Here is a 20,559-nt window from a genome sequence, read left to right on the forward strand (position 1 = left end):
GGATGAAGGGGGGCGGGGGGGTGGGTTAAGAAAAGAGAAGGAAACCGAGCGCAGAGCCCGACAGCAGCCCCACGCGTGGGTTGCTCCGAGGCAAGGAGAGAAATCCCGCAGCCCCGCGAACGTAAACACGGCGGCGCAGCGCCTCCGAGCCGGGCGCCCCGTCCAGCCCCTGGGGGGAAGCGGCAGCCGCTGCCCGCTGCTGCCCGCTGCCGGCGGGGGGGTGTGTGGTGTGGATGGAGGGGGGGGCGGCGGGTGCGCCCCGTCGGGCCCCGCACGAAGTTTTGCAAGTGCAACTTCGAGGGGGGGGCGCCGCGGTGGGGTGCGGGGGGGAGAGTGGGGAGGGGGGGAAGGGGGAAAGGGGGGGGGGGCGGCGGGGGCGGATCCCCGCTGCGCCGGCGGCCTGAAAGGGAGCCAATCGCGGCGCCCCAGCCGCTGCCAATCATCGTGATCCGTCCAATCCCTCCGGTGCGGTGTCCGAGCCGTCTTTCCCACCGCGCCGCCGAAGTGTGGTGAGGGCTCTGCCAATCGCGGGCGGGCAGAGCGGGGCCGGGGATGCGCGGAGTTAGGAGCGCAGACAAAAGAAGTTAAAGAGCCGCTTAATATATACATGTTTTTGAAGGCGGGTAGAGGGAAAAAAATAACAACAGCGAGCGTAGATGGGCTTGGCTGTGTCGTTATGGAGCCCCCTTTGAGCAAGAGGAACCCGACACTGAGATTAGCGGATTTGGCAGCGGCTCAGCCCCATCCTCACCAGAACATGACAGGCTTCCCGGGGCTGGGGAACCACCACGTCCACCCCCACCACGCGGCCCACCTCCACCCCGGGGACGCGGGCGGAGACCCCGGCGGCGCCCTCACGCCGCTGGGACCCGAGCACATGGCGCAACCCGCCGCCCTCAAGCTCACGCCCGAGGCGCTCACCGCCGCCGCCGCCGCCTTCGCCGCGCCCGCCGCCACCACCGCCGCCGCGGCCGCCGCCGCCACCGCCGCCGCAGCCACCACCGCCGCCGCCGCCGCCTACGCGCCGCCCGCCGCCGCCCTGCCGGGCTACCCGTCGGGGGGGGCGGCGGGCCGGGACTTCCTCCTGCGGCGGGAGCTGCCCGCCGCCGCCGCCGTGCACGGGGCGCTGGGCGAGCAGCACCCGCCCGCCAGCTCCCCCCACCTCCCGCACCCGCCGCCCCACGGCGTCTTCATCTCGGCCGCCGGCACCTACGGGGCCGCCGACGGGGCGCACGCCGCCTTTCCCCCGCCGCCGCCGCCCGGCGAGCAGGGCGCTCCCGCCGGCCGCCACCCGCCGCTCAACGGGCAGATGCGCCTGGGTTTGGCGGCCGCCGCCGGGGAGCTCTACGGGCGCGCCGAGGCGCACTACGGGGCCGCCGCCGCCGCCTCCGCCTCCTCTTCGGCGCTGCAAGGCTACGGCTCCGTCAACCTCAGCCTGGCGGCGGCGGCGGCCGGCCACGGGCACCCTCATCACCCCCATCCCCACCACCACCACCATCACCACCACCACCACCATGGCCACGTCGGGGCGGCGGCGGCGGCGGCGGCGGCCGGGGCCTTCCTGCGGTACATGCGGCAGCCCATCAAGCAAGAGCTGATCTGCAAGTGGATCGACCGGGAGCCGCCTCCTCCTCCTCCTCCGCCGCCGCCACCGGGCGGGAGGAAGCCTTGCTCCAAAACTTTCAGCACGATGCAGGAGCTGGTGAGCCATGTCACCGTGGAGCACGTCGGCGGGCCCGAGCAGAGCAGCCACGTGTGCTACTGGGAGGAGTGTCCCCGCGAAGGCAAACCCTTCAAAGCGAAATACAAACTCATCAACCACATCCGAGTGCACACGGGAGAGAAGCCCTTCCCCTGCCCCTTCCCCGGCTGCGGGAAGGTCTTCGCCCGCTCCGAAAACCTCAAGATCCACAAGCGGACTCATACAGGTGGGTGTCCCCCCCTCTCCTCCCCTCCCTACCGCCCGCTCGCCGGCTCTATAAGGGTTTTCTTCCTTTTTTCTTTTTTTTTTTTTTTTTTTTTTTTTTTTTAATTTCCCCCCTTCTTTTCCTCCTCTTCTACGCACCGCCGGACATGTGACTTTTTCATGAATAAGTGATTCGGCAGCACACGGGCCACGCACACACAGACACTCACACGCACCCGGCCCCTCTGCCCTGCACACACGTGTTCCCCCCCCCACGCCCCCACCCCCCCGCACCTTGGGCAGCTCCCTCCCCACCCCCTCTGCCACCCACCTCCCCACACCCCGGCACCGCCGGATGAATATACCGATTAATAAATAACGCCGAGCCCGGGGGGGGGGATAAGCAGCAGCCCCTGCGGAAGAGCGAGGAGAGGATGAGCGCCGGCTCCGCTCCCAGGGCACCCCCCGGGGGGGGGAGTGGGGTCACCCCGCGGCTGGGGAGAGCTGCGCGGCCGCCCCCCCCCCCCCCCCCCCCGCCCCTTCCGAAGGATACCGATACCGATTCTGCTTTTCCTGCCGGTGGGGACGGAGCCGGGCGGGGGGAGCTTGGCCCGGCGGAGATGGGGGCTCTTGGGGGCGCAGTTCCCCTGCGCTGCGGGCGGCGGCGGCGCGGCGCCCGGGGCTACCGGCCTGCCCCCGTTACCGGGATTGCCCCTGGGACCAGCGCTACTGGGGCTACCCCCGCTACGGGGCTTGCCCCTACTACCGGGGCTACCCTCGCTGCCGGGGCTGCCCCTATTACCGGCGCTACCGATTCTGCCCGGTGTGCACCCCTGCCAGAGTTACCGATGCTGCCGGGAGCAACGGGGCTGCCAGCGCCGCCGCTGCTACCGGGGCAGCCGGTGCTACCGGGGCTACCGGTACTGACCCTGATGCCGGTGCTGGCCGGGCTGCTCCCGCCCCCGGTGGTGTCCAGGGAGGAGGGCGCAGGGCGGGGAAGGCGCTGGCCGGAGGACGCTTCCCTCTTTTTGCGGATCTGAGGAGGAAACTTCAAAGCAGCCCCGGCTGCCCGGCGGGGCTTCGCGGAGCGGGAGCGGCGGGAGGAGGGAGCGGCACCCCCGGGGGATGCCCCGGGGGACAGGCCGGGCCCGGCGCGGGGCTCCTGGAAGGACGCGGAGTGCGTTTGAGCCTTTAAGACTTTTTTCTTTCTTTCTTTTTTTTTTTTTTTTTTCTTTTTCCCTTTCTTCTCCTTCCTCGTCACCCCCGAAATACGCATTTCGCTCAGGGTGTAAAAACTCTGCCGAAAACGAACCAAGCCGGGATTTATAGTACTAGACAAATATTATTCCTCGGAGGACACTTAAGGAAGTGGAGTTGCCGTAATTGCTTTCTTGATTTATTGTGTGCTGCTGGGGAAGAGAAAAGCGGCGACCGTGCAACGTGTTGTTCCGATGTAAAACCAAATGGCCCATGGCGGAAAGGATTATAGATTTTTATCTCCAGAATATGTCAGGCAGGAGCCCATATGTAGCTGCGGAGACCTGAGGATGCCCAGATCTCTGCGCCTAGAGCCGGGGGGGGAGGGGGGCGGGGGAGATTTCTTCTGCGGGGGGACTGACACATTTTAGGGGGTGGTTGTTGTTGTTGTGTTAATGGCACAGCGGAATGAGTTAAATGCTGGAGGCCCGTGTTTTTGTCATCTAGCCGTCCCCATCTGGCTTGATTTGGAAAACAAAACTTCACCGCGGACCTTTCTGGGTTCCTCAGCTACTTCCCCATCCCAGCTCCGAGTGGGGGAAAGGAGTCCGGGGGAGGCTTGAAGGGCGGAGGTGGGGGGGTGGGGGGCGGGGAAGGGAAGGCAGAGGGATTCAGAGGGAAAAGGAGCCCCCCCCAAAAAACGTAAACACATATGGGGCACAGTTTGCAGCTCTGAGCTGTGGTCGAGCATTGCCCCGAGGCCCTGCGTGGGACATGGACTCTTGGAAAGGAAATTCGGAGGAGTTTGCAGCCGGGGGGCTACCCGCAGCTCCCCGGGGGCTGTGCACATCTCGAGGTTCCCCACGCGTGAGCCCATAGGGAAAGGCTATCTCCTCGCAGAAGGGGCCGTTGCAACAAAGCAGCCCTCGGGGTTCGGGGTGGGGGGCAACAGCCCCCCTCGAATGACAGCTGGGCCCACGGGAGGGCAAGGGGGACGTGAGTCTTTCCCCACACACAGCCCTCGGGTGGACGGGGGATTCCAAACCTTCTGCCCCTCCCTATCAGGTTAATTACTGTAATTTTTCCGCCTCAGCTTTCATTTAGTCATGTGCAGCTTGGGAGCAGGAGAGATTTACAAACTATTCGTTTATTATGGGCATGGGGCGGGGGGAGGGAATAATAACTGCGTAATTGTATCATTAGGGGATTTTGTGCGTTTCTAGTAATCCTGCAGGAAGAAGAGTATGTCGGTAATTCAGGAGGCGTTTGCTTGTTCCCCCCCTCCCCTTCCTTGAAAGCATCACCCCGGGAGCTGCACACCGCGCCCTGCGCCTCAGACCTATTTTGGGGACAAATCGCTGTTCCCACCCCCGGTGGGGGCTGCATCCTTATGGGGAACCCCTCTCTCGCAAAATCGCTGCCCCCTCGCCGGGGACGCTGCTTAGGATCGCCAGGCTTCCTCCCGACGGTTCACCCCACCTTAAAAAAAAGTGTGATCCCAAAGTCCCTCCATCCACCCCCACCCGCCGTCGGCACTGGTGGTGCCGGGAGGAGTCGGAGGACGGCGCCCGGCATCTTGTCCCCTTCTTTGGGTTGAAACCACCTACAAATGGTTAAACTCTGACGTGACGCTCTCGTCAGCGTGCCAGGGACACGCCGGGACCTTTCCCGCTCCTTGATTTGTGTGGAATTGGATCGTCGCGATTCGGAGGATGGCGAGGAGGAGCTACTCAGGGGCTGTGCACCCCTCGAAGGGCCGGGAAAGAGGGGGACCCTCTCCTCCGTCACCCTCCCGGGGGCTGTGCATCCCTCGAGGGGAGGACCCACGCGTGAGCCCACGGGGAAAAGCACTTCCCTAAAGCCTCGGGGGGGGGGGAGGGGCGCGGTTTGGTCCAGCGGGTCGGAGCATCTCTCAGGGGGCTTTGCGGGCCACTGCCGGCAACGGGAGGTGTGAGCCAGCATCCTTGGGGTAATACAGATACAAACCGGCACAAAACCTTTGGTAGATTCTCTTTATTTCTCCAGGAAAAAAAACAAACAAACAAACAAACAAACAAAAAAAAAAACCAAAACGAACAAACGAGGTGACTCGAGATTTATCTCGGTGGTAGTGGGAGCGTGCGGGGGTTTCCGTGCACGTGAAAACTCCACTTAAAACCCACGAGATACGTTTCCTTACCATCTTTACCGTATTTTTCTTTTTAAGGATAAACTTGCTCTTTCTAGTGCTACCGCTTCGCTGGTAGGTGAGCCGATTTTAATTGAAAAAGTTGACGTGTAAATAGGCTGCGGAGGCACGTTTCTATAGTAACAGCCGAGAAATAGCTAGTTTTTAAAAATAAAAAATCGTTTTATTTTTCCATTATTATTTTGCTAAACATGATACGAAGGAGCAGGAAAAACCGCCTGGTGAAAATTAGAAAATATCCACCAAGAGAGCTGCGTGGTTGTTATTTTTGAGTGCTCAGAGACAAACAGATCTGAAGACACGCATCAGCCGTGCCTAAGCAGCCAGCATTTTTAACTCGAGTCGCAATAGTCGTGACTAGGATTATCGGTGCAGGTCTGCCTGCGCTGGGCTCACGTGTAGCATTGGAGGGAAAGAAAAAGTTGCTGTAAGAAACTCCAGTCTGTGTGCAGATCCGGCACTTTTTGTTTTCCCCTGGTCTCAGCAATGGGCATTTACTCAGCCCGATTCGGGGACTATGGGGAAGGGTCGGTCCGAGGCACGGCTATATGTGCGAGAACATATATGTCCCAGGGTATGGTATGTCAGGAGCGGAAGGGGCGGAAGGGGTTGTGTGTGTATGTGAAAGGTACGCCAGGCAAACCCGCCTCGGGCTGATTTTCACAACCCCTTTAACAGTTAAACAATGCGTAAAGCTCTTAAAATGGATCGCCCGGAGATTTTTTAGACCCAAATTAGCCTGAGGTAACCAGCTGCGGTAACAGCAGCCCGCTACTGTCATCACCAGTCTCCGGGCTGGTCCCCCCAGCCTGCAGCTTCCCAGTACGTGCCGCTGGCTGCTGCCTCTATATATCGTGATGCTTAAACAGGTGTTACTTTTATTTCCCCCAAAACTAATTATTCCCCCAGCACAGTGCCCCATTGGGAAAGGATTACATCGGAGATGTGCCAGGCGAGCCAGGGCTGCCGGCAAACGCCAGCCCTCGCAGGCAAAGCCATTGAGAGGTTTTTGTTTGGGTTTGGTCATTAGAGCGGTAATGAAGCTTTCTCGTGTGCGAGGGGAGAGCGGCAGAGGGCAAACAAGGCAGGGCCCGGCCGCCGCCAGCCTTCAGGTTTGGGGATCGCCAGCCACAACTCTCAGTTTGCAGAACACGAGGGGGGGGGGTGAATCGGAAAGCCTCGGGCATGTCACGACTGTCGCGAGGGGAGGGGGGCGGGGGGAAAGAAAAGGAGAAGGAGGGAAGGGGAGGCTTTGCTCTGCTGCTCTCCCCCGGGGCTGCGGAGGGGCTGCGGGCAGGGCCGTGCCCCCGCCCGCCGGTAACGGTGCCGTTGCTGTGTCCCGGCAGGGGAGAAGCCCTTCAAGTGCGAGTTCGACGGCTGCGAGAGGAAGTTCGCCAACAGCAGCGACCGCAAGAAGCACTCCCACGTCCACACCTCCGACAAGCCCTACTACTGCAAGATCCGCGGCTGCGACAAGTCCTACACCCACCCCAGCTCCCTGCGGAAGCACATGAAGATCCACTGCAAATCCCCGCCGCCCTCCCCGCTGCCGGGCTCCCAGGGCTACGCGGCGGCGGGGCCCCCCGACGGCCCGCTGCCCCCCGAGCCCGACCCGGCCGCCGAGCCGCCCCGCGGCCGCTCCGCCGCTCTCTCCCCGCCGGTCACCAACCTCAGCGAGTGGTACGTCTGCCAGGCCGGGGGGGCCGCCCGCCGGCCCCGCACCCCCTCCAGCCGCGACGCCTCCCCGGCCTCCGAGGGGGATGAACCCCACAGGACCTCGGGGGGCAGAACGGCTCCTTAGGGCCGTGCCGAGCCGTGCCGTGCCGTGCCACCGGCAGCCCCGGCCCCACTGGCCCAGACTGCGGCGGCAGCTGCCTGGCACGGGGGGGGCTGGCGTGGAAGTGCCATCAGGTTTGACTCGCGCTATTTATTCCGTGTACGAAACCCTATGGTGTTTATACGGTAACTAATTTAATTAAAGAGACTCAGACCTTTTTTTTTTTTCCCCCCCCCCCTCCTTTTCTTTTCTCTTTCGGTAAGAAAAAGCATTAATAATGCCACGCTTGGCCACCTCAGCCACCCGAGCCGCACGCTTTGCAGGGGGACGGTGCCAAGGGAGATGTCTGGCTCCCACCCTGCCCATATCGTACTACTCTTGACAAGAGAGCGAGCCGGGGGAAGGCTGCGAGCTGGCAGAGCCCTGCTGTCCCCTGGAGTGGCTCTTAAATACTTTAGCTGCCACCCCAGCGCCTCCCCTTCAGCCTGGGTAAAGCCCCAGATCTGCAGCGGCCTCCTGGCTGTAAAGCAGCACCTGCCGAAAGTTCCAACTGGTCCAGGACAGGTTACGCATCCCTTAAAATAAAATGAAATAAATGCATTTTTTTTCCCCTCCCCTCTCGCAGTTCAGCTCCTTTTGTAATTGTTGGTTTCTCTCCCGGGTCCGGGGGTCCCACCCGCACCCGGCATTTTCTCTTCATCCTTCTTTCTTTCTCCCTTAGCTGTAACCATGTGAAAACAATTTAGGGACGGAAAGACAAAAGATGCAGCACTCCCTTACCGCTCCTCCACGGTTTGTGTGCGTATGGCTCCTAAAACGTAGCCGGAGAATAAAAGGAACCCGCTGCTATTTCACAACTGCGATACTGTGATACATTTTTTTAGAAAAAAAAAAAAACACACACACAAAAACTGACAGCGAATTTCCCTTCTCTTGGGCTTGGTGTTATTATTACTCTGGTTATTATTTTATTTTTTAAAGTTCGTCTGGCAGAGGAAGACTTTATCTCTAGCTCCCTCCAGCCCCAGTTTGTGGATGGGAGGGGGAGCAGCCCCCCAGGCCCGGCGAGTACCGGAGGGGAGGGGGGGCGCGGGGATTATTTTTTTATTATTATTTTATAGATATCTATATTTTTTTTTAGGTTTATTGCCTCTCTCCAGCCGAGCCAGTGCCTGCGCGCACTCTTACTTTTCACCATCCCCCTGCGGTGGCCAGGCAGAGTCACCTAGGAGGAGGGGACCAGAGCTGCTGGGAAAGAAACGGGGGGGTGTCGGGGGGAGGCGGGATGGGGTCGGGGTGCCCACCCCAAATATCCCCCCCCTCCCCCCAGCGGCCCAGCCCAGGGGCCGAGGGGGCTGCGGGGCGGGAGGGGGGACACCCCGGCCCACTGCCCGTCCGTCTGGAGTGGGACGCAAATAAACTAAAGAGCACTAATTCCTCCTCAGAGACCCCGAGAGGAGAAGCGGCAGCCTCCCTCCCCTCCCCCAGGGCTTGTGGAAATGTGTTTTGTGTGCCGTGAATGGTGGATGTCGTCTTGTCATTGTTAATAACGTGTATGTGAACGCGATTATTTTGTACAGTCGAATTAATTTATTTTCTGACATCATCCTTTTTTTTTCCTTCTTTTTTTTTTTTTTCCTGGAAGAGTACAGAGCACACCAAAGAATTCTCTTATTAATTTTGGTGATAGATTGTTGTTTATGATGCTGTGGTTTGTACAAAAAAAAAAAAAAATCATTATATTTTTCAGCTTACTTGAATGAACGATGTAATGTGAAACAGACTCTTCCTGCATGTCCTCCGTGCGGTGTCTTGGTGCTGATATATATATGTATAGTTCATAGAGATATTATATTATTAGTACAGTGCATGGTGCTGTCACTCTGGAAGCCTTTAAACGTTGTCTTCATATTGTTGTGTTGGATCTAAAGAAGCAGGCGTTACTTTAAAAACAAACGGAAAACTTGAATAGAAAATAATTTTTTAAAGTTCCTTCGATTTGCTTTTTATTCGTTTTTTCAAAGCCCATTTGAATAAATAGAAAATAATAAAGTAAGGTATGGACTTTTTAAAGAATAATTTATGTAATGTAATCTTATTAGAGATATTTTGGTGCTGATTTATAAACGAACTTTTTAATTTATGCATTTTTTTTCAACAACAGATTGCACTATACATTACTACATGGCAGGGTTTATAAACTATGGCTCGGGAGGATATATCACTATTTTTATGTACTTGCTACACGTAGGGTCACACACTTGCCCACCAATTTTATGACACATGATACCTCCTAAATAAAAATAATACTAATTTAAATTTTTTGATCTCTGTAAACCCCATAAAAAAGAAAAAAATATTATCATGCAGATGAATAAAAATATTATTTCTATGTATTGCATGTGCCTTACTGACAGACGAGGGGCAGAGACAGACCAAAACAGGGCTCCCCCCCCCCCCCCCCCAGGAGGGTCAGTAGGTAGAGTCAGATACAGTCACAGCCTCACAGAGCGGCAGGAGCAGCACCAGGAGATTTGGGGGCGGCTGTGGTACCCCGGCTTTTCCCAGAGAAACGTGTGGGTAAAACGGGTTCTCCTTCGGACGTACGTTTCGGTTTTGCAGCCAGGCAGAGGGAGGAGGGATGCTCTGGGCCGAGCCACCCCTGCCACTCCCCCGCGGCTCCAGCCTTCGCTCCCGTGGGTGTTTGCCCCTGGAAGTCATCCGGGCTAATGGCAGGGGAGGGGGGGGACACGGGGGGAACGGGACGCAGGACTGGGGGTTTGCCTCCTCATGATGGACCGACTGGGTGCTCTGCTGCTGGCTTTCCATGCACAGGGGAAAGAGAAGCACAAGACAGACAGATAGACAGATAGACAAGACACAGACAAAAGTCAGGCATTTATACGCACGATATTCTTCATCTCTCTCAAGGATAGCTAATCAAAGTATCAAATCCAATCAATTAAAACGTTAATATTTCTGTTGGGGGAAAAAAAAATATCTTCCTGGCAGTCTCCTCTTGCAGACGCTAGTGAGTTAAATAGCACTACTCTTCAGCAGAAGACATAGTGGCAAAACCGTGTGCCAGAAGATTATTCTGAAATAGAGTCAGGTCAGGCAAGAAATAACGTCAGGAGATCACTGGAATGAAGGGGGGTGGGGGGTGGGGGGGAAGTTTTCAGGAGCTGAGTACGAACACACGTTTCTCTTTCCGAGAGAGAAAAACGGAGTGAAACCCGCTGTTGGAAAGATTCCGGGCACAGCCGTGTGTCAGCATCCTCCAGGATTATTTCCTTTTTGTTTTCCTTTTTTTTTTTTTTTTTTTTATAAAATAAAATAAATAAATCTAACCCACGATGATCCCCCCCCCCAGTAATTTACCAGTGCTCGAAAATGACTGGTCAAAATGTCAAGAACAGTTTCACCAAAAGGTTAGAGTGTTTTTTAAGTCAGTTTTGTTAAATGTGGTAAAGGTGAAACAGGTTGCAAAGAGTTGTTTCAAGCAGAATGACAATAACCAACATACGAAGCAGAAAAACACTCATAAATGAGGGCTCCAATCAATGGGAAAACTTATAGCTCCCTAATGAAGTTTCTTGTGAAAAGGAGGGCGACACAAAGCCACCGAGACATGAATCATTCATGGGAAATATAAAAGATAAAAGATATCTGACAATGAGCAGAACCTTGTATAGAGTGTCTAAAACAAGTTTCCCCTTCTTATTTTCTGCTCCCCCCCCCCTTCCCCCCCCCCCAACCTCCCTCTCCTAGTGTTCCCTGCCCGCCCTATAGAGTTAACATTGACCAGTGCACGTCCTGCCCCACTTCAAAGTAATTTAGCCCAGAACGGAAGGCTTGGCGCTTGGACAATCTTCATGGTGTGTTAAGATTTCTATGGCAATTGGCAAGCAAGACGTTCCCATCTGAATATGGCTCAAAGAAAGCCACTTATTGACACCGAGTTGGCCATCATCAAAGACTTCATCTTTTCCTAGGCGAAACGTGGTCCGAGCAAACACTCTTTAAATCATCTACCTTTGTAGTCGGGGCTGGGAGACATCTCGCCACACACTGCTGCTGGCGCTCGGCCCCTTAAAGGTTGGAGCGGCCGTAGCGGAGTTTGAAGGGGCTAAGAAATTTCGGGAGTGTGGGAAATGGCATTGCGGGGGGGGATATGGACAAGCGGGGGAACGCTCGGCAGAGAGCCGCGGGGATGCCGCCCCCCAACGCATCCCCACACACCATGGGCGGGGGGTGCGGGGCAAAGAGGGACCCCCACCCACCCCACCCAGGGCAGGTTGCTGCTTTGCTCTGCGGGGGGTGGTAAGGGAGAACCAAGGATTTTCTGGTTGGGATTTTTTTGTGTTTTTTTTTTTTTTGGTTGGTTTTTTTTTTTTTTTTTTTTTTTTTTCCCCGCCTGGTTCGTGCTGCGAGAGATGTCGCCGGTGAGTTGTAAAGCGCTGGAAAGGATGGCCCGTCAGCCCCCCCCACCCCCTACCCCCCGGAAAACTATTTCCAGGTAGAGCAGAGCAGGAAGGGGGCAGAGAGTGTGGTGGCACACACACATACACACACACACGCTCACACACGCTCCCCACCCCCCCGGCTCGGACACCCAAACCCCGGCGGGGCGCTGCCCCGCTCCCCCCCGCATCCCGCGTACCGCCGGCACACACAACCACGCTCCCGCATTCACACACACACCACGCAAGTGCCTAATCAGGCAGGGAGAAGTTCAAAGGCAGGTTCTTTGAAATTCAAACTACTGCTTTTATGGTACATCAACATGGAGCGTTAGGATTGCTATGGCAATGAGCGCAGCAAAAGCAAGCTGCATTTAAAATAGTCCACCTCGATTCGAGACACTCTATTAAGATACAGTTGCATTGACCTTTAGTTTCATACCGTGTTAGCGCAGTCAATTTTCACTTCATCAGAACGTCTCATATTTTTTTGGCCTCTCTCCCAACCCCCCGTCTCCTATTTTAGCCCCCCTCCCCAACTTCAGCAGATAAACAAACAAACAAATAAGCAGGGAAGAAGCTTCGTCTCCAGCTCTTCTCCTCCTTTTCTGCCCCCCCCCCCTTTTTTTTTCCCCACCTAAGCACTTTTATTTGCAGAGCGATTGTTCTTTGTTTATTTAATACAAGTACTGTGTGAATGGTGAAAAATAAACACGATGAAAAATAACCAAACAGATGATTCCGCCAAGTGAAAAAGCCCGGACTTAATAAAAGTGCGAAGCAGTCACCGTTGAATGAGAAATCCTTTGAAGTGGAACTTATTATAGGAAGAATACTTTTTGGTTTCCCTAACGACGCTGCTGAATTGAAAGGGCTCGCCTTTGTCAACGATTTGTTCTCCTTTGCCGGGATGCCCGCAGAAATTACTTACATGGGCTGCCTTAACATGCAGCCTGCAAATCAGTAACTTCCCAGCTCAGACTCGCAGACGCCGCTCTCCTAAGGACAAAAAGAAGTCAGGAGGAAAACACCCCAACCTTTCACTCAGCCTCTTTTTTTTTTTTTTTTTTTGGGGGGGGGCGGGGGGAGAAAAGGGGGTTTGGGACGAGGGGGGAAGGCGGGTGTATCCTCCTCACTTCCCCCCCGCTTCCAGCCTCCAGCCCCCGGTCCCCCCGCATCCCCCCCCTCCGCCCGGCGGCAGCACCCGGAGCGGGACCGGGAGCGCTCCTCCGCTCCGTCCCGGCCCCGGCTGGAGCGAGGGGGGGGGGGGCGGGGGGGCGGCGGCGGGGCTCCATCGGCAGCGCCGGGTCTCTCCTTCCCCCACCCCCGCTCCCCCTTTTTTTTTCTCCTCTGCCAAGTGATTTTCCCAGGCAGAGACATATTTAATAAGGGTCGTTTATTACGAAGGCGCTTTGAAGGGTCGCCCCTGAAGCCCTGTGTCCATTAAAAACATGGAGGTGACATTTAAACCTCGTTTTAAAGGAGCTCTGGGGTAGTTCAATGAAAGGCAACTCGTTTGTCTTATGAGCTTGGAAACAACCTCCCTTCTTCTCCTTTTGACCACATGGCATAACTCAAAAACAATAGTTCAAAAGTAAAATGGCATCGTGGTGTTCAGCCTCAGACAGGCACCCATCTAGCAGGAGAGAAAAGGGATAGTCCATAACACAATGTGCTTTTTGTGTCCGACTCTGTCACAAGGATTTCGTTGTTTGCTTTAGAGGCTGCGCCTGTTATACTTTCTTGAAAGTGCTTGTGTTAAACAAGAGTTATAAGTCATCCAAAACAACAAACATTTTGATTTTCTTTGCCTAAAGGGTTTTCCCTGGCCATGGGCACCGTGAAAAAATAATGTACTTGCTGAGAAAGGAGCACCAGTAGTAGCATTACAAGCACAGTGCATTAAATATTGAATGACACGAGGAAAAAAAAAAAGAGCTTGTCGAGGGGCACTCAGCCTTAAAGTCTTTCTTCAACTTTGTCTTCAGTGCCTGTTGGACTATTTAAGATGGTGTTAATTAAGGGCTGCATCTGATTCCACTAGCCCCCAGCTTTGTCTCTTTGCAGCGCTCCCGTCAATAGCCCCTCTCAACCCCGAGCTTTCCCCACACGTTGGTTTAGTGGTGCATGTGTCACTTCTTATTTCGAGGCTGAAGAGAAACCCGGATCGTGCATTAAGGGCAACGGGGAGATAGTAATCAAGCGGTATTGTAGGGCCAGGAGGGCCGGCGGCGGCGGGGCAGGGGCAGGAGGAGGAGGAGGAGGAGCAGGGTGCGGCGGCCGGGGCCGGAGCCGGGCGGCGGGGAGCGGAGCGGGGGCACCGCGCCGGGGTGAAAGCCTGTTTGCACATTGCCAACAGCCTGTTTGGCAAACAAGAGGCGGGCGAGCTTCATTTGTTTCAAATTAATCGTTTTCCACACAAAAAAAAAAAAAAAAAATCAAAACCAAACCAAAAAACCACCCCGCCAACGCAAAGGATCCCCCTTCCCTCCAGCCCTCCCCAAAATCTTTCAAACGAACAGGAAGAACCGTCTCAGGCCGTTTGGTTCCGCGGCCGCCCCGTGTGCGAGCCCACGCGTGGCTGCGTGGGGAGCCGTGGCGTGTGCCCCTGCACCTTCCCGGCTGTACCCCGGCCGCACGCAGGCAGCTGCTGGCGCCTGCACTTGCGCCCCCCGTCCCCCGTTTCCCCCCCCACTCCCCCTCCCAAATGCGCCCGGCTCAGTGTCGGACACCCCCGGCTGTGCACCGGGCAGCCACGGGGGGACATGCTTGGGGACAAGCGGCGTGGCACCTTACCCCGCATTTATCTTCCCCTATTTTGGGACTCGCTGCTCGCCACTCCGGGGGGAGGTCAGAGGCACCCCGCATTTTGGGGAGAAGCTGTTCCCGGGCCCCGCCCCGGGTTGCCCCGGCCGTCGGGGGCGCTGCCTCAGTCGCTCTGGGGCTTGTGTTCCTTCCCCCCAAAAAACGCTGGAGGCCGAGGGGGGTTTTGTCCGTGGGGGGCATCGCCTTCTCGCTCAGCAAATGCCAACAGCGGGGGCGAAAATTGGGGGGCGGCTCCGCTTTTCTCCATGACTCGTTTGCACCGGGCGTTAAAAGAAGGGGGCGCAGAGGGGTCCTTTGGCAGGTGGAGGGGGGTGGGATGCCCCCCGCCCCGGCCCCACTCCCCGGGGCGCTCCCAAAGGGCGCTCAGAGTTGGGGTGGGGTTAGGGCCCTCCCTAAATGGGGCGGTTGGGGGGGCAAGGGGCCACATCGGCTCTGTCCTGCCCGAGGGGCGAGGGGGAGAGAGCCGAGCGTGGGGCTGGGAAATCCAATAGCCGGATTTTCTTCTTTTTTTTTTTTTTTTTTTTTAATGTCTGTGTTCCCCCTCTCCTCCTCCTCCTCGTCCTCCTCCTCCTTTCACACGGCGACCCCGTCTAAAGCGCTCCGAATGGCCTTTCAAACAAGAAAACCCTTCAAGGAAAAAATGGGCACACATCCCCTTCCAGGCACCTTGCCAAAATCTCCCAAGCACCCTACCTGGCATCCTAGCTTAAGTTTCTTCAAGAAGTGTGTGTGTGAGTGCGCGGGGGGGTGTGTGTGGGGGGTGTGGGGGGGTGTCGGGGCCGGGAGGGGGTGTGTGTGCGGGGGGGTGGAATTACAGCCGCCCTGTAGTGGTAGACACAAGTTCAGAGCTCCACTTCCCCCCTCTTTAATTAGGCTGGGGAGAGCCGCGGAGGCGCCTGGTTGAGGTGCAGGCGAGGCGGCCGGGCCGAGCGAGTGAGTACCCAGCGCAGCCCCGACGGGACGGGGATGGGCGCCTGGGGAGGGGGGCGGGGGTGCACGCCGCGCCGTGGGGGGGATGTGTGTGTGTGAGATGGGGAGGGGGTCGAGCGGCCGCCCCCCCCGTCCCCCCCCTCCCGGAGAGAGGGGAAGCGGGGAGGGTGGGAGCAGTGGGCCGGGGGTGTGCCAGGGGGAACTCGCCTCCCCAAAACTTGCGGTGCGGGGCCGCTGGGCGAGTTTGGGGAGGCCAGTGCCGGTGCTGCAAAAGTCAGCCCGAACCAGCTGTGACTTCACCTATTAGCCCCGATGTCTTTCCGAGGAGATTGGCGGAGTTAAACATCCCACAATGGGCGCTCTGGGGCGTCTCCAGCCTGACCTCTACCCGGTTTTAATAGTTTCATAGGAACTTCATTAAATCAATTACTTAGTGAGCACATCATCATTTATTTGTAATTAGCACTGAAGAGCTTGATTTTTGCAGCAGCCCGCAGCCCGGTTCCCAGCGGGGTTGGCCATGTACTACAAGCACTTTTGTTTGCTGTGTGTGTTGACTCGTGGTATTATTCGGCCGCCACAATAAAAGTGTAATCTTCACGTCTTAATCTAGCGTTCAGGGGGGAAAGGAAAACAAACACGGCGCGGACGAGGCGCCGGTTCCCCGTGTCCCCGTGTCCCCGTCCTCCTCCATCTCCCCCCCCACCCCCCGCCTCCTCCCGCCCCGGGCGCGGGGGGCGGCGGAGGAGCGCGGCCGGCGGGGCTCCCGGGGCGTGCGGCCGGGGGAGGGGGGGGGGGGAGGTGGGAGGGTGGGACGGAGGAACCGGGGCCGAAGGAGGGGGGGAAAGGGGAAGGGGGGAAAGGGAGGAAATGGGTCATCCGCCGCCAGGACAAAAGGGAGCGGCTTGGTGGCTTGAAGGGCATGAAATAAGGGCTGCAGCTGCGAATCGGCTGCCCGGAGCCGGGCAGGGCGTGGGTGCGTGGGTGTGCGTGGGTGTGTTGCGGGGGGGGGGGGAAGCAGCGGGCCTCGGGGCTGCAGGAGGCTGGGGGGCAGCAAGGAGGCTTTCGTTTCGGGGCTTTCGGGGCAGGAAAGGAATGGGTAGAGGGCAGGAAAAGCCGCCTCCGACGTGGGTTGAACTCGGTGGGGGTGGGAGAAGAATTGCCATTCCCGCCCCCCCCCCCCCCCCAACCCAACCAGGCCTCCTCGCTTCTCTCCACAGCTCGCGCCTTGCCATCGCGGCCCCCCACGGGGGGTGGGGGGGGGCGGCTCCACGCGTGGGGCGCCCCACGGCTGCCCCCAGGCGACAGCCCCAGCCCCTCTCTCCCACCGCAGAGGCCGCCCGCAGCCGCACCGCTGCGCACCCAGGCCGGGTCCTTTGCCGGGGTGGGGCAGGGACCCCGGGCAGCCCCGGGGGGAGAGGGGCTTTGCAGCCCCCTCCCAGGCTGGGTTGGCTCCCTGCGGAGCCCCCCCCAGGCGGGCTGGGGTTTGAGGAGCGGGGGCGGTTTTTGGGGTGTCTGTCCGCCGCCCGCTCCCCTCCGTTTCCACGCTTAGGGCGGGGCTGAAGTTAGAGGTGACAGCACGCCCGCAATCCCCTGGGCTTACCCGCCCCACGCGTGGCCAGTCGCGGGTGGGCATTGGGGCAGCGACCCACGGGAAAAACCCAAGGCCGAAGGGACGGGTAGGGCTGCTTATAGCCCTATATGGGGAGAGTACCGTGTCTCGGCCCTGGCGACAGCCCCCTACTCCTGGTTCTCAGGCTCTACCCACATTTCGGCTATTCACCTGCAGAGGGGCTCCTCCGCCCCACTGCCGGCCCGGCCCTTCCCCACGGAAACCCGCCGGGGTGAACGGGACGAACAGTCCCGACGGTACTCGGCGGGCCCGGGTCCTCCCGGTCGGGGTGAGGTGGGTTGGGGGGGGACGGTGATCCTTAATTTCCATCCTCGTCGCGGCGAGAGCCCGGGACCGGGGCAAGGCAGGTGCGGGGGAGGGTGCAGATGTCACCCGTGGCGGAGCCGCCCGTCACCGCGCCGTCGGGCACCTCGTCGGGGTTTGGGGGGAGTCCCCCGGCCCCAGCCCGGGCCGTGGGGGAGCGGGGCACGGAGTCCCCCCGACTTGCAAGGGCCGAAGCGGAGGGACCGGTGGCTTTGGCAGGGCTGGGGCTGCCGAGCATCCATCGCCACGCGGGGCACGGGTGATAAAACACGCGGGGGCGGAGGGGGGGGACACGGAAAACGCGCAAGTGCCGGGGGTTTCCGTAGGTTCCCAAATTCTCACAAACAGCGGGAAAAAAAAATAATTAGCCGGGGCTCGGAGGGGAGAGAGGTGCTTTACGTGGTGCGGAGCAGCCGGGACGTGGCGTGTTTTTAATTGCTACGTGTTATTAATATTAAAGCGCTTAAGCGAGTATATCGACCGTACACGAAAAGCCGAGCAGGGCGGCTTTGGCCCCGAAGTCGCGATAAATCGGAGTTTTCCCGCGGTAACACGGGGGAGGCGGCGAGCGAGGCTGCGCGCCGTGGAAATTGCGCGGCCGCGCAGAGCGCTTCCAGCTCAGCAGGTCCCTTCTTGCCGAGCAGGAGAAAGTGAGCAGAGCCCAAACTTTAAAAAAGAAAAAGGCATTTTTTGGGGGGGGACAGGGCTCTGTTCCCCCACCCCTCGGCTTAGGCTCGGAGCTGGGAGATCGGTGCCCGGCTCTGCCCCGGGACGGGCGACCAAGTCCGGGGTGCTCCTGCCCCCCGTCCTCCCCGTCCACGGGCAGTGCCCACGCTGGGCCGCGCAGCCGGGACGTATTGTGTGGCGTTATTTTTAGGGCGTTGTAATGGAAATGATGGGGCAGCCCCGGGCTTTGCCCAGCCGGGGAGGTGCGGGGGAGAAGTCTGGGCTGGCTCCAAGCCGGGGGTATCCGCATGTCGGATCCCGTGGGTGACGTGAATTGCTCGTGGGTGGCGGGAGAAAGAAAGAAGGACCCCACGGCAACCCCCAACCCTACCCCTCTCCAGTCCACAGCCTAAATTTGCCGGACAGCCGCCCTGGTGCGCGCACCCGACGTGCGCGGCCCCGAGCAGCGAAGGTGGGCAGCGGCACCTGCCCGTGGCCAGGAGCGGGTCCTCCCCGTGGCCGTGGGGTTTTATGGAACCGGGGGCAGGTTGCCAGCCCGGACGTGTTTCACAGCCCAAACCCCGTTTGGGTGGGTGGGGGGCGCTGCCGCCGTCCCGAGGCCCCCGCGTGGGGGGGTGGTGGGAATGTCACCGGTGGAGCCCCGGGCTCAGCCCGGCCACCGCAGCTCCTGCCCGTCCCGGCTTGTGTCTGCCTGTGCTTATCCGTCCTGCCCGTCGTGCCTGTCTCTGCCTGCCCTGCCCGCACCTCCCCGGCATGCCCTCAGACCAGTAACCCTCCAGCCTCTGAAGCTGGCACTGTTAATCGCTGCCAGGGAGTTAATATACGTTTATCGGAGGCTGCAACCTCTCGCAGCCGACCCTTTCATCTTTAATAAGGAAGAGGAAAGCTGCCTCCCGTGGGAAACGGGTGAGGAAAGGAGGTTCAACAGGACAAACCCAGGCAGCTCTCCCCTCTCCTAAATCTGGAAGGGGCTCCCCGGACGTCCATCGTCACCAGCCTGGATGGCAGATAGTGTTTGAAAGTTGGGGCTGTGCCGCAAAATATTTTACAGCAGCTGTTTAACATTCCCCTACCCAGTTATTAAACACGAACGGGAGTAAATGAAAATGGCAAAGTAAAATGAAATAAAAGCCCTCTTTTCATTCTGCTAAGAGACAACACCTAATTAAGGAATATTTGAATCCCACAAAAATGTAGACTCTCCGTGGTGACATAAAACTTCCCTTTTAAAACCATAACCAAACACAAACCAACCCAATCCAGCCCAGGCTCAGGCGGCTCCGGCGGCTCCAGCCCCGGCTCGCCAAGGGCCAGGGCTGGCCAAGAGCAGGGGGCTTGCTGCCTTGACACTGCCCAAGCCCAGATCCTCTCGCAGGGGGCTTCCTTTAGGCTTTTATGTTCTGATTTCATGTAGGGCAGAGAGGCAGGCTCAGCCAAGGGCAGCTTTTCAGATTCCAGGTTTGCTGGTGGCGAGCCAGGGCAGCACCAGCCGCTGGCTTTGACAGCCGTGCCCAAGAGTGCCTAACGGTCGGGGACAACCCTTGGATCCTCTTTTCCCCTCTCCTCTAGCACAGAAGAAAAAGTCTCCCTTGAAGCTGTTCATCACACGGTCACTGGGAACCTTGGATTATTTTATGCTGTGCCATCACCCGACCAGGAGCTCGGAGCCCAGGATTTTACCAACATCTTCCTCCTTGTCCCCATTTACTTCATCAGAACTTAAATTTCTGTTCCCCAGTTGGCAATGTTTGTATGCCAGATGCATTTGCCATTTGGTTCACGCTGCAGAGGTCAGAGAAACCCAGGACTGAACTTAACCTGCCCTGATCGCTGGGAGCGTACCTGTGTGGTTTGACGCTTGCAGGTGGCAGCGGGGACCTTCCCAGGGGTACGAGCCTGCCAGGCAGCGCTCGGTGAAGCTTTAGGCTGGGCACATGCAATCCTGCACCGAGCTGCTCTTAAGCAGAAAGCAGGGAGGGTGGGAAGATCTTAAGCACAAATATACACACAGTACGGGCACAGAGCTCTGCCAGTGCAGTAGCAAAGACCCATAGCCCCCAGTTCCCCAAGATGTTCATGAGCTGGTGAGCTAAGGGTTTAGCAGCATTTTATAGCCACGTAAATGAAGCTACATTCGTTGTTTTGTAAGCCACCATAAAGCATGAGTTTATCTGCCTCTCAGCTGCTCCAGTTCTGCTTTGTGTCCTCCCCAAAGAAAGACCATTTCTGCAATTGCAACTAAAGACCCGCTACGCACAGATAACACGTGCACGTACGCACACCTGGTTCCCAACACCCCTCTCCACATGGACACCGATCTCACCCAAATACCCTCAGATCATGCTCATGAGGAGAGTAAAATCCGCAGGGATTTTTCCAGGATACAGGGGAAAGAAAACCCCAGCCTTGGAAGGAAGGCAATGCTGCTGGCATTCAGCCGCCTTTTCCATTGAGCTCTCCAAGGACACAGCCAACCCCTTGTCACCGCACAGAGCCCAGGGCACAGGGTGACAGCAAGGTCCCTTTAACAGCAGATGTGGCTTTATATGAATGGCCTGTTTTGTAGTGTTTGCTTTATTTTTATTACTTTGCCACTTAAGAAGCAGAGTCCCAAGTCTGCTAGGAGTCAAAGCATTGCTCCTGCCCTTT

The 20,559-nt window shown here is 58.0% G+C and overlaps 1 protein-coding gene across 1 annotated transcript; it reads left to right on the forward strand.

Moving 5' to 3' along the window:
* Window positions 1-351: 351 nt before the first annotated feature.
* On the forward strand, window positions 352-7,092 carry ZIC5 (Zic family member 5; the record flags this gene model as incomplete). Its single annotated transcript, XM_082498437.1, has 2 exons — window positions 352-1,928; window positions 6,638-7,092. Exons 1-2 carry the CDS (start codon window positions 608-610, stop codon window positions 7,090-7,092), a joined length of 1,776 nt encoding a protein of 591 aa, XP_082354563.1. The 5' UTR covers window positions 352-607.
* Window positions 7,093-20,559: the final 13,467 nt, after the last annotated feature.

This window comes from Vanellus vanellus (assembly GCF_965231255.1).
Source record: "Vanellus vanellus genome assembly, chromosome: 1".
NCBI lineage: Eukaryota > Metazoa > Chordata > Aves > Charadriiformes > Charadriidae > Vanellus > Vanellus vanellus.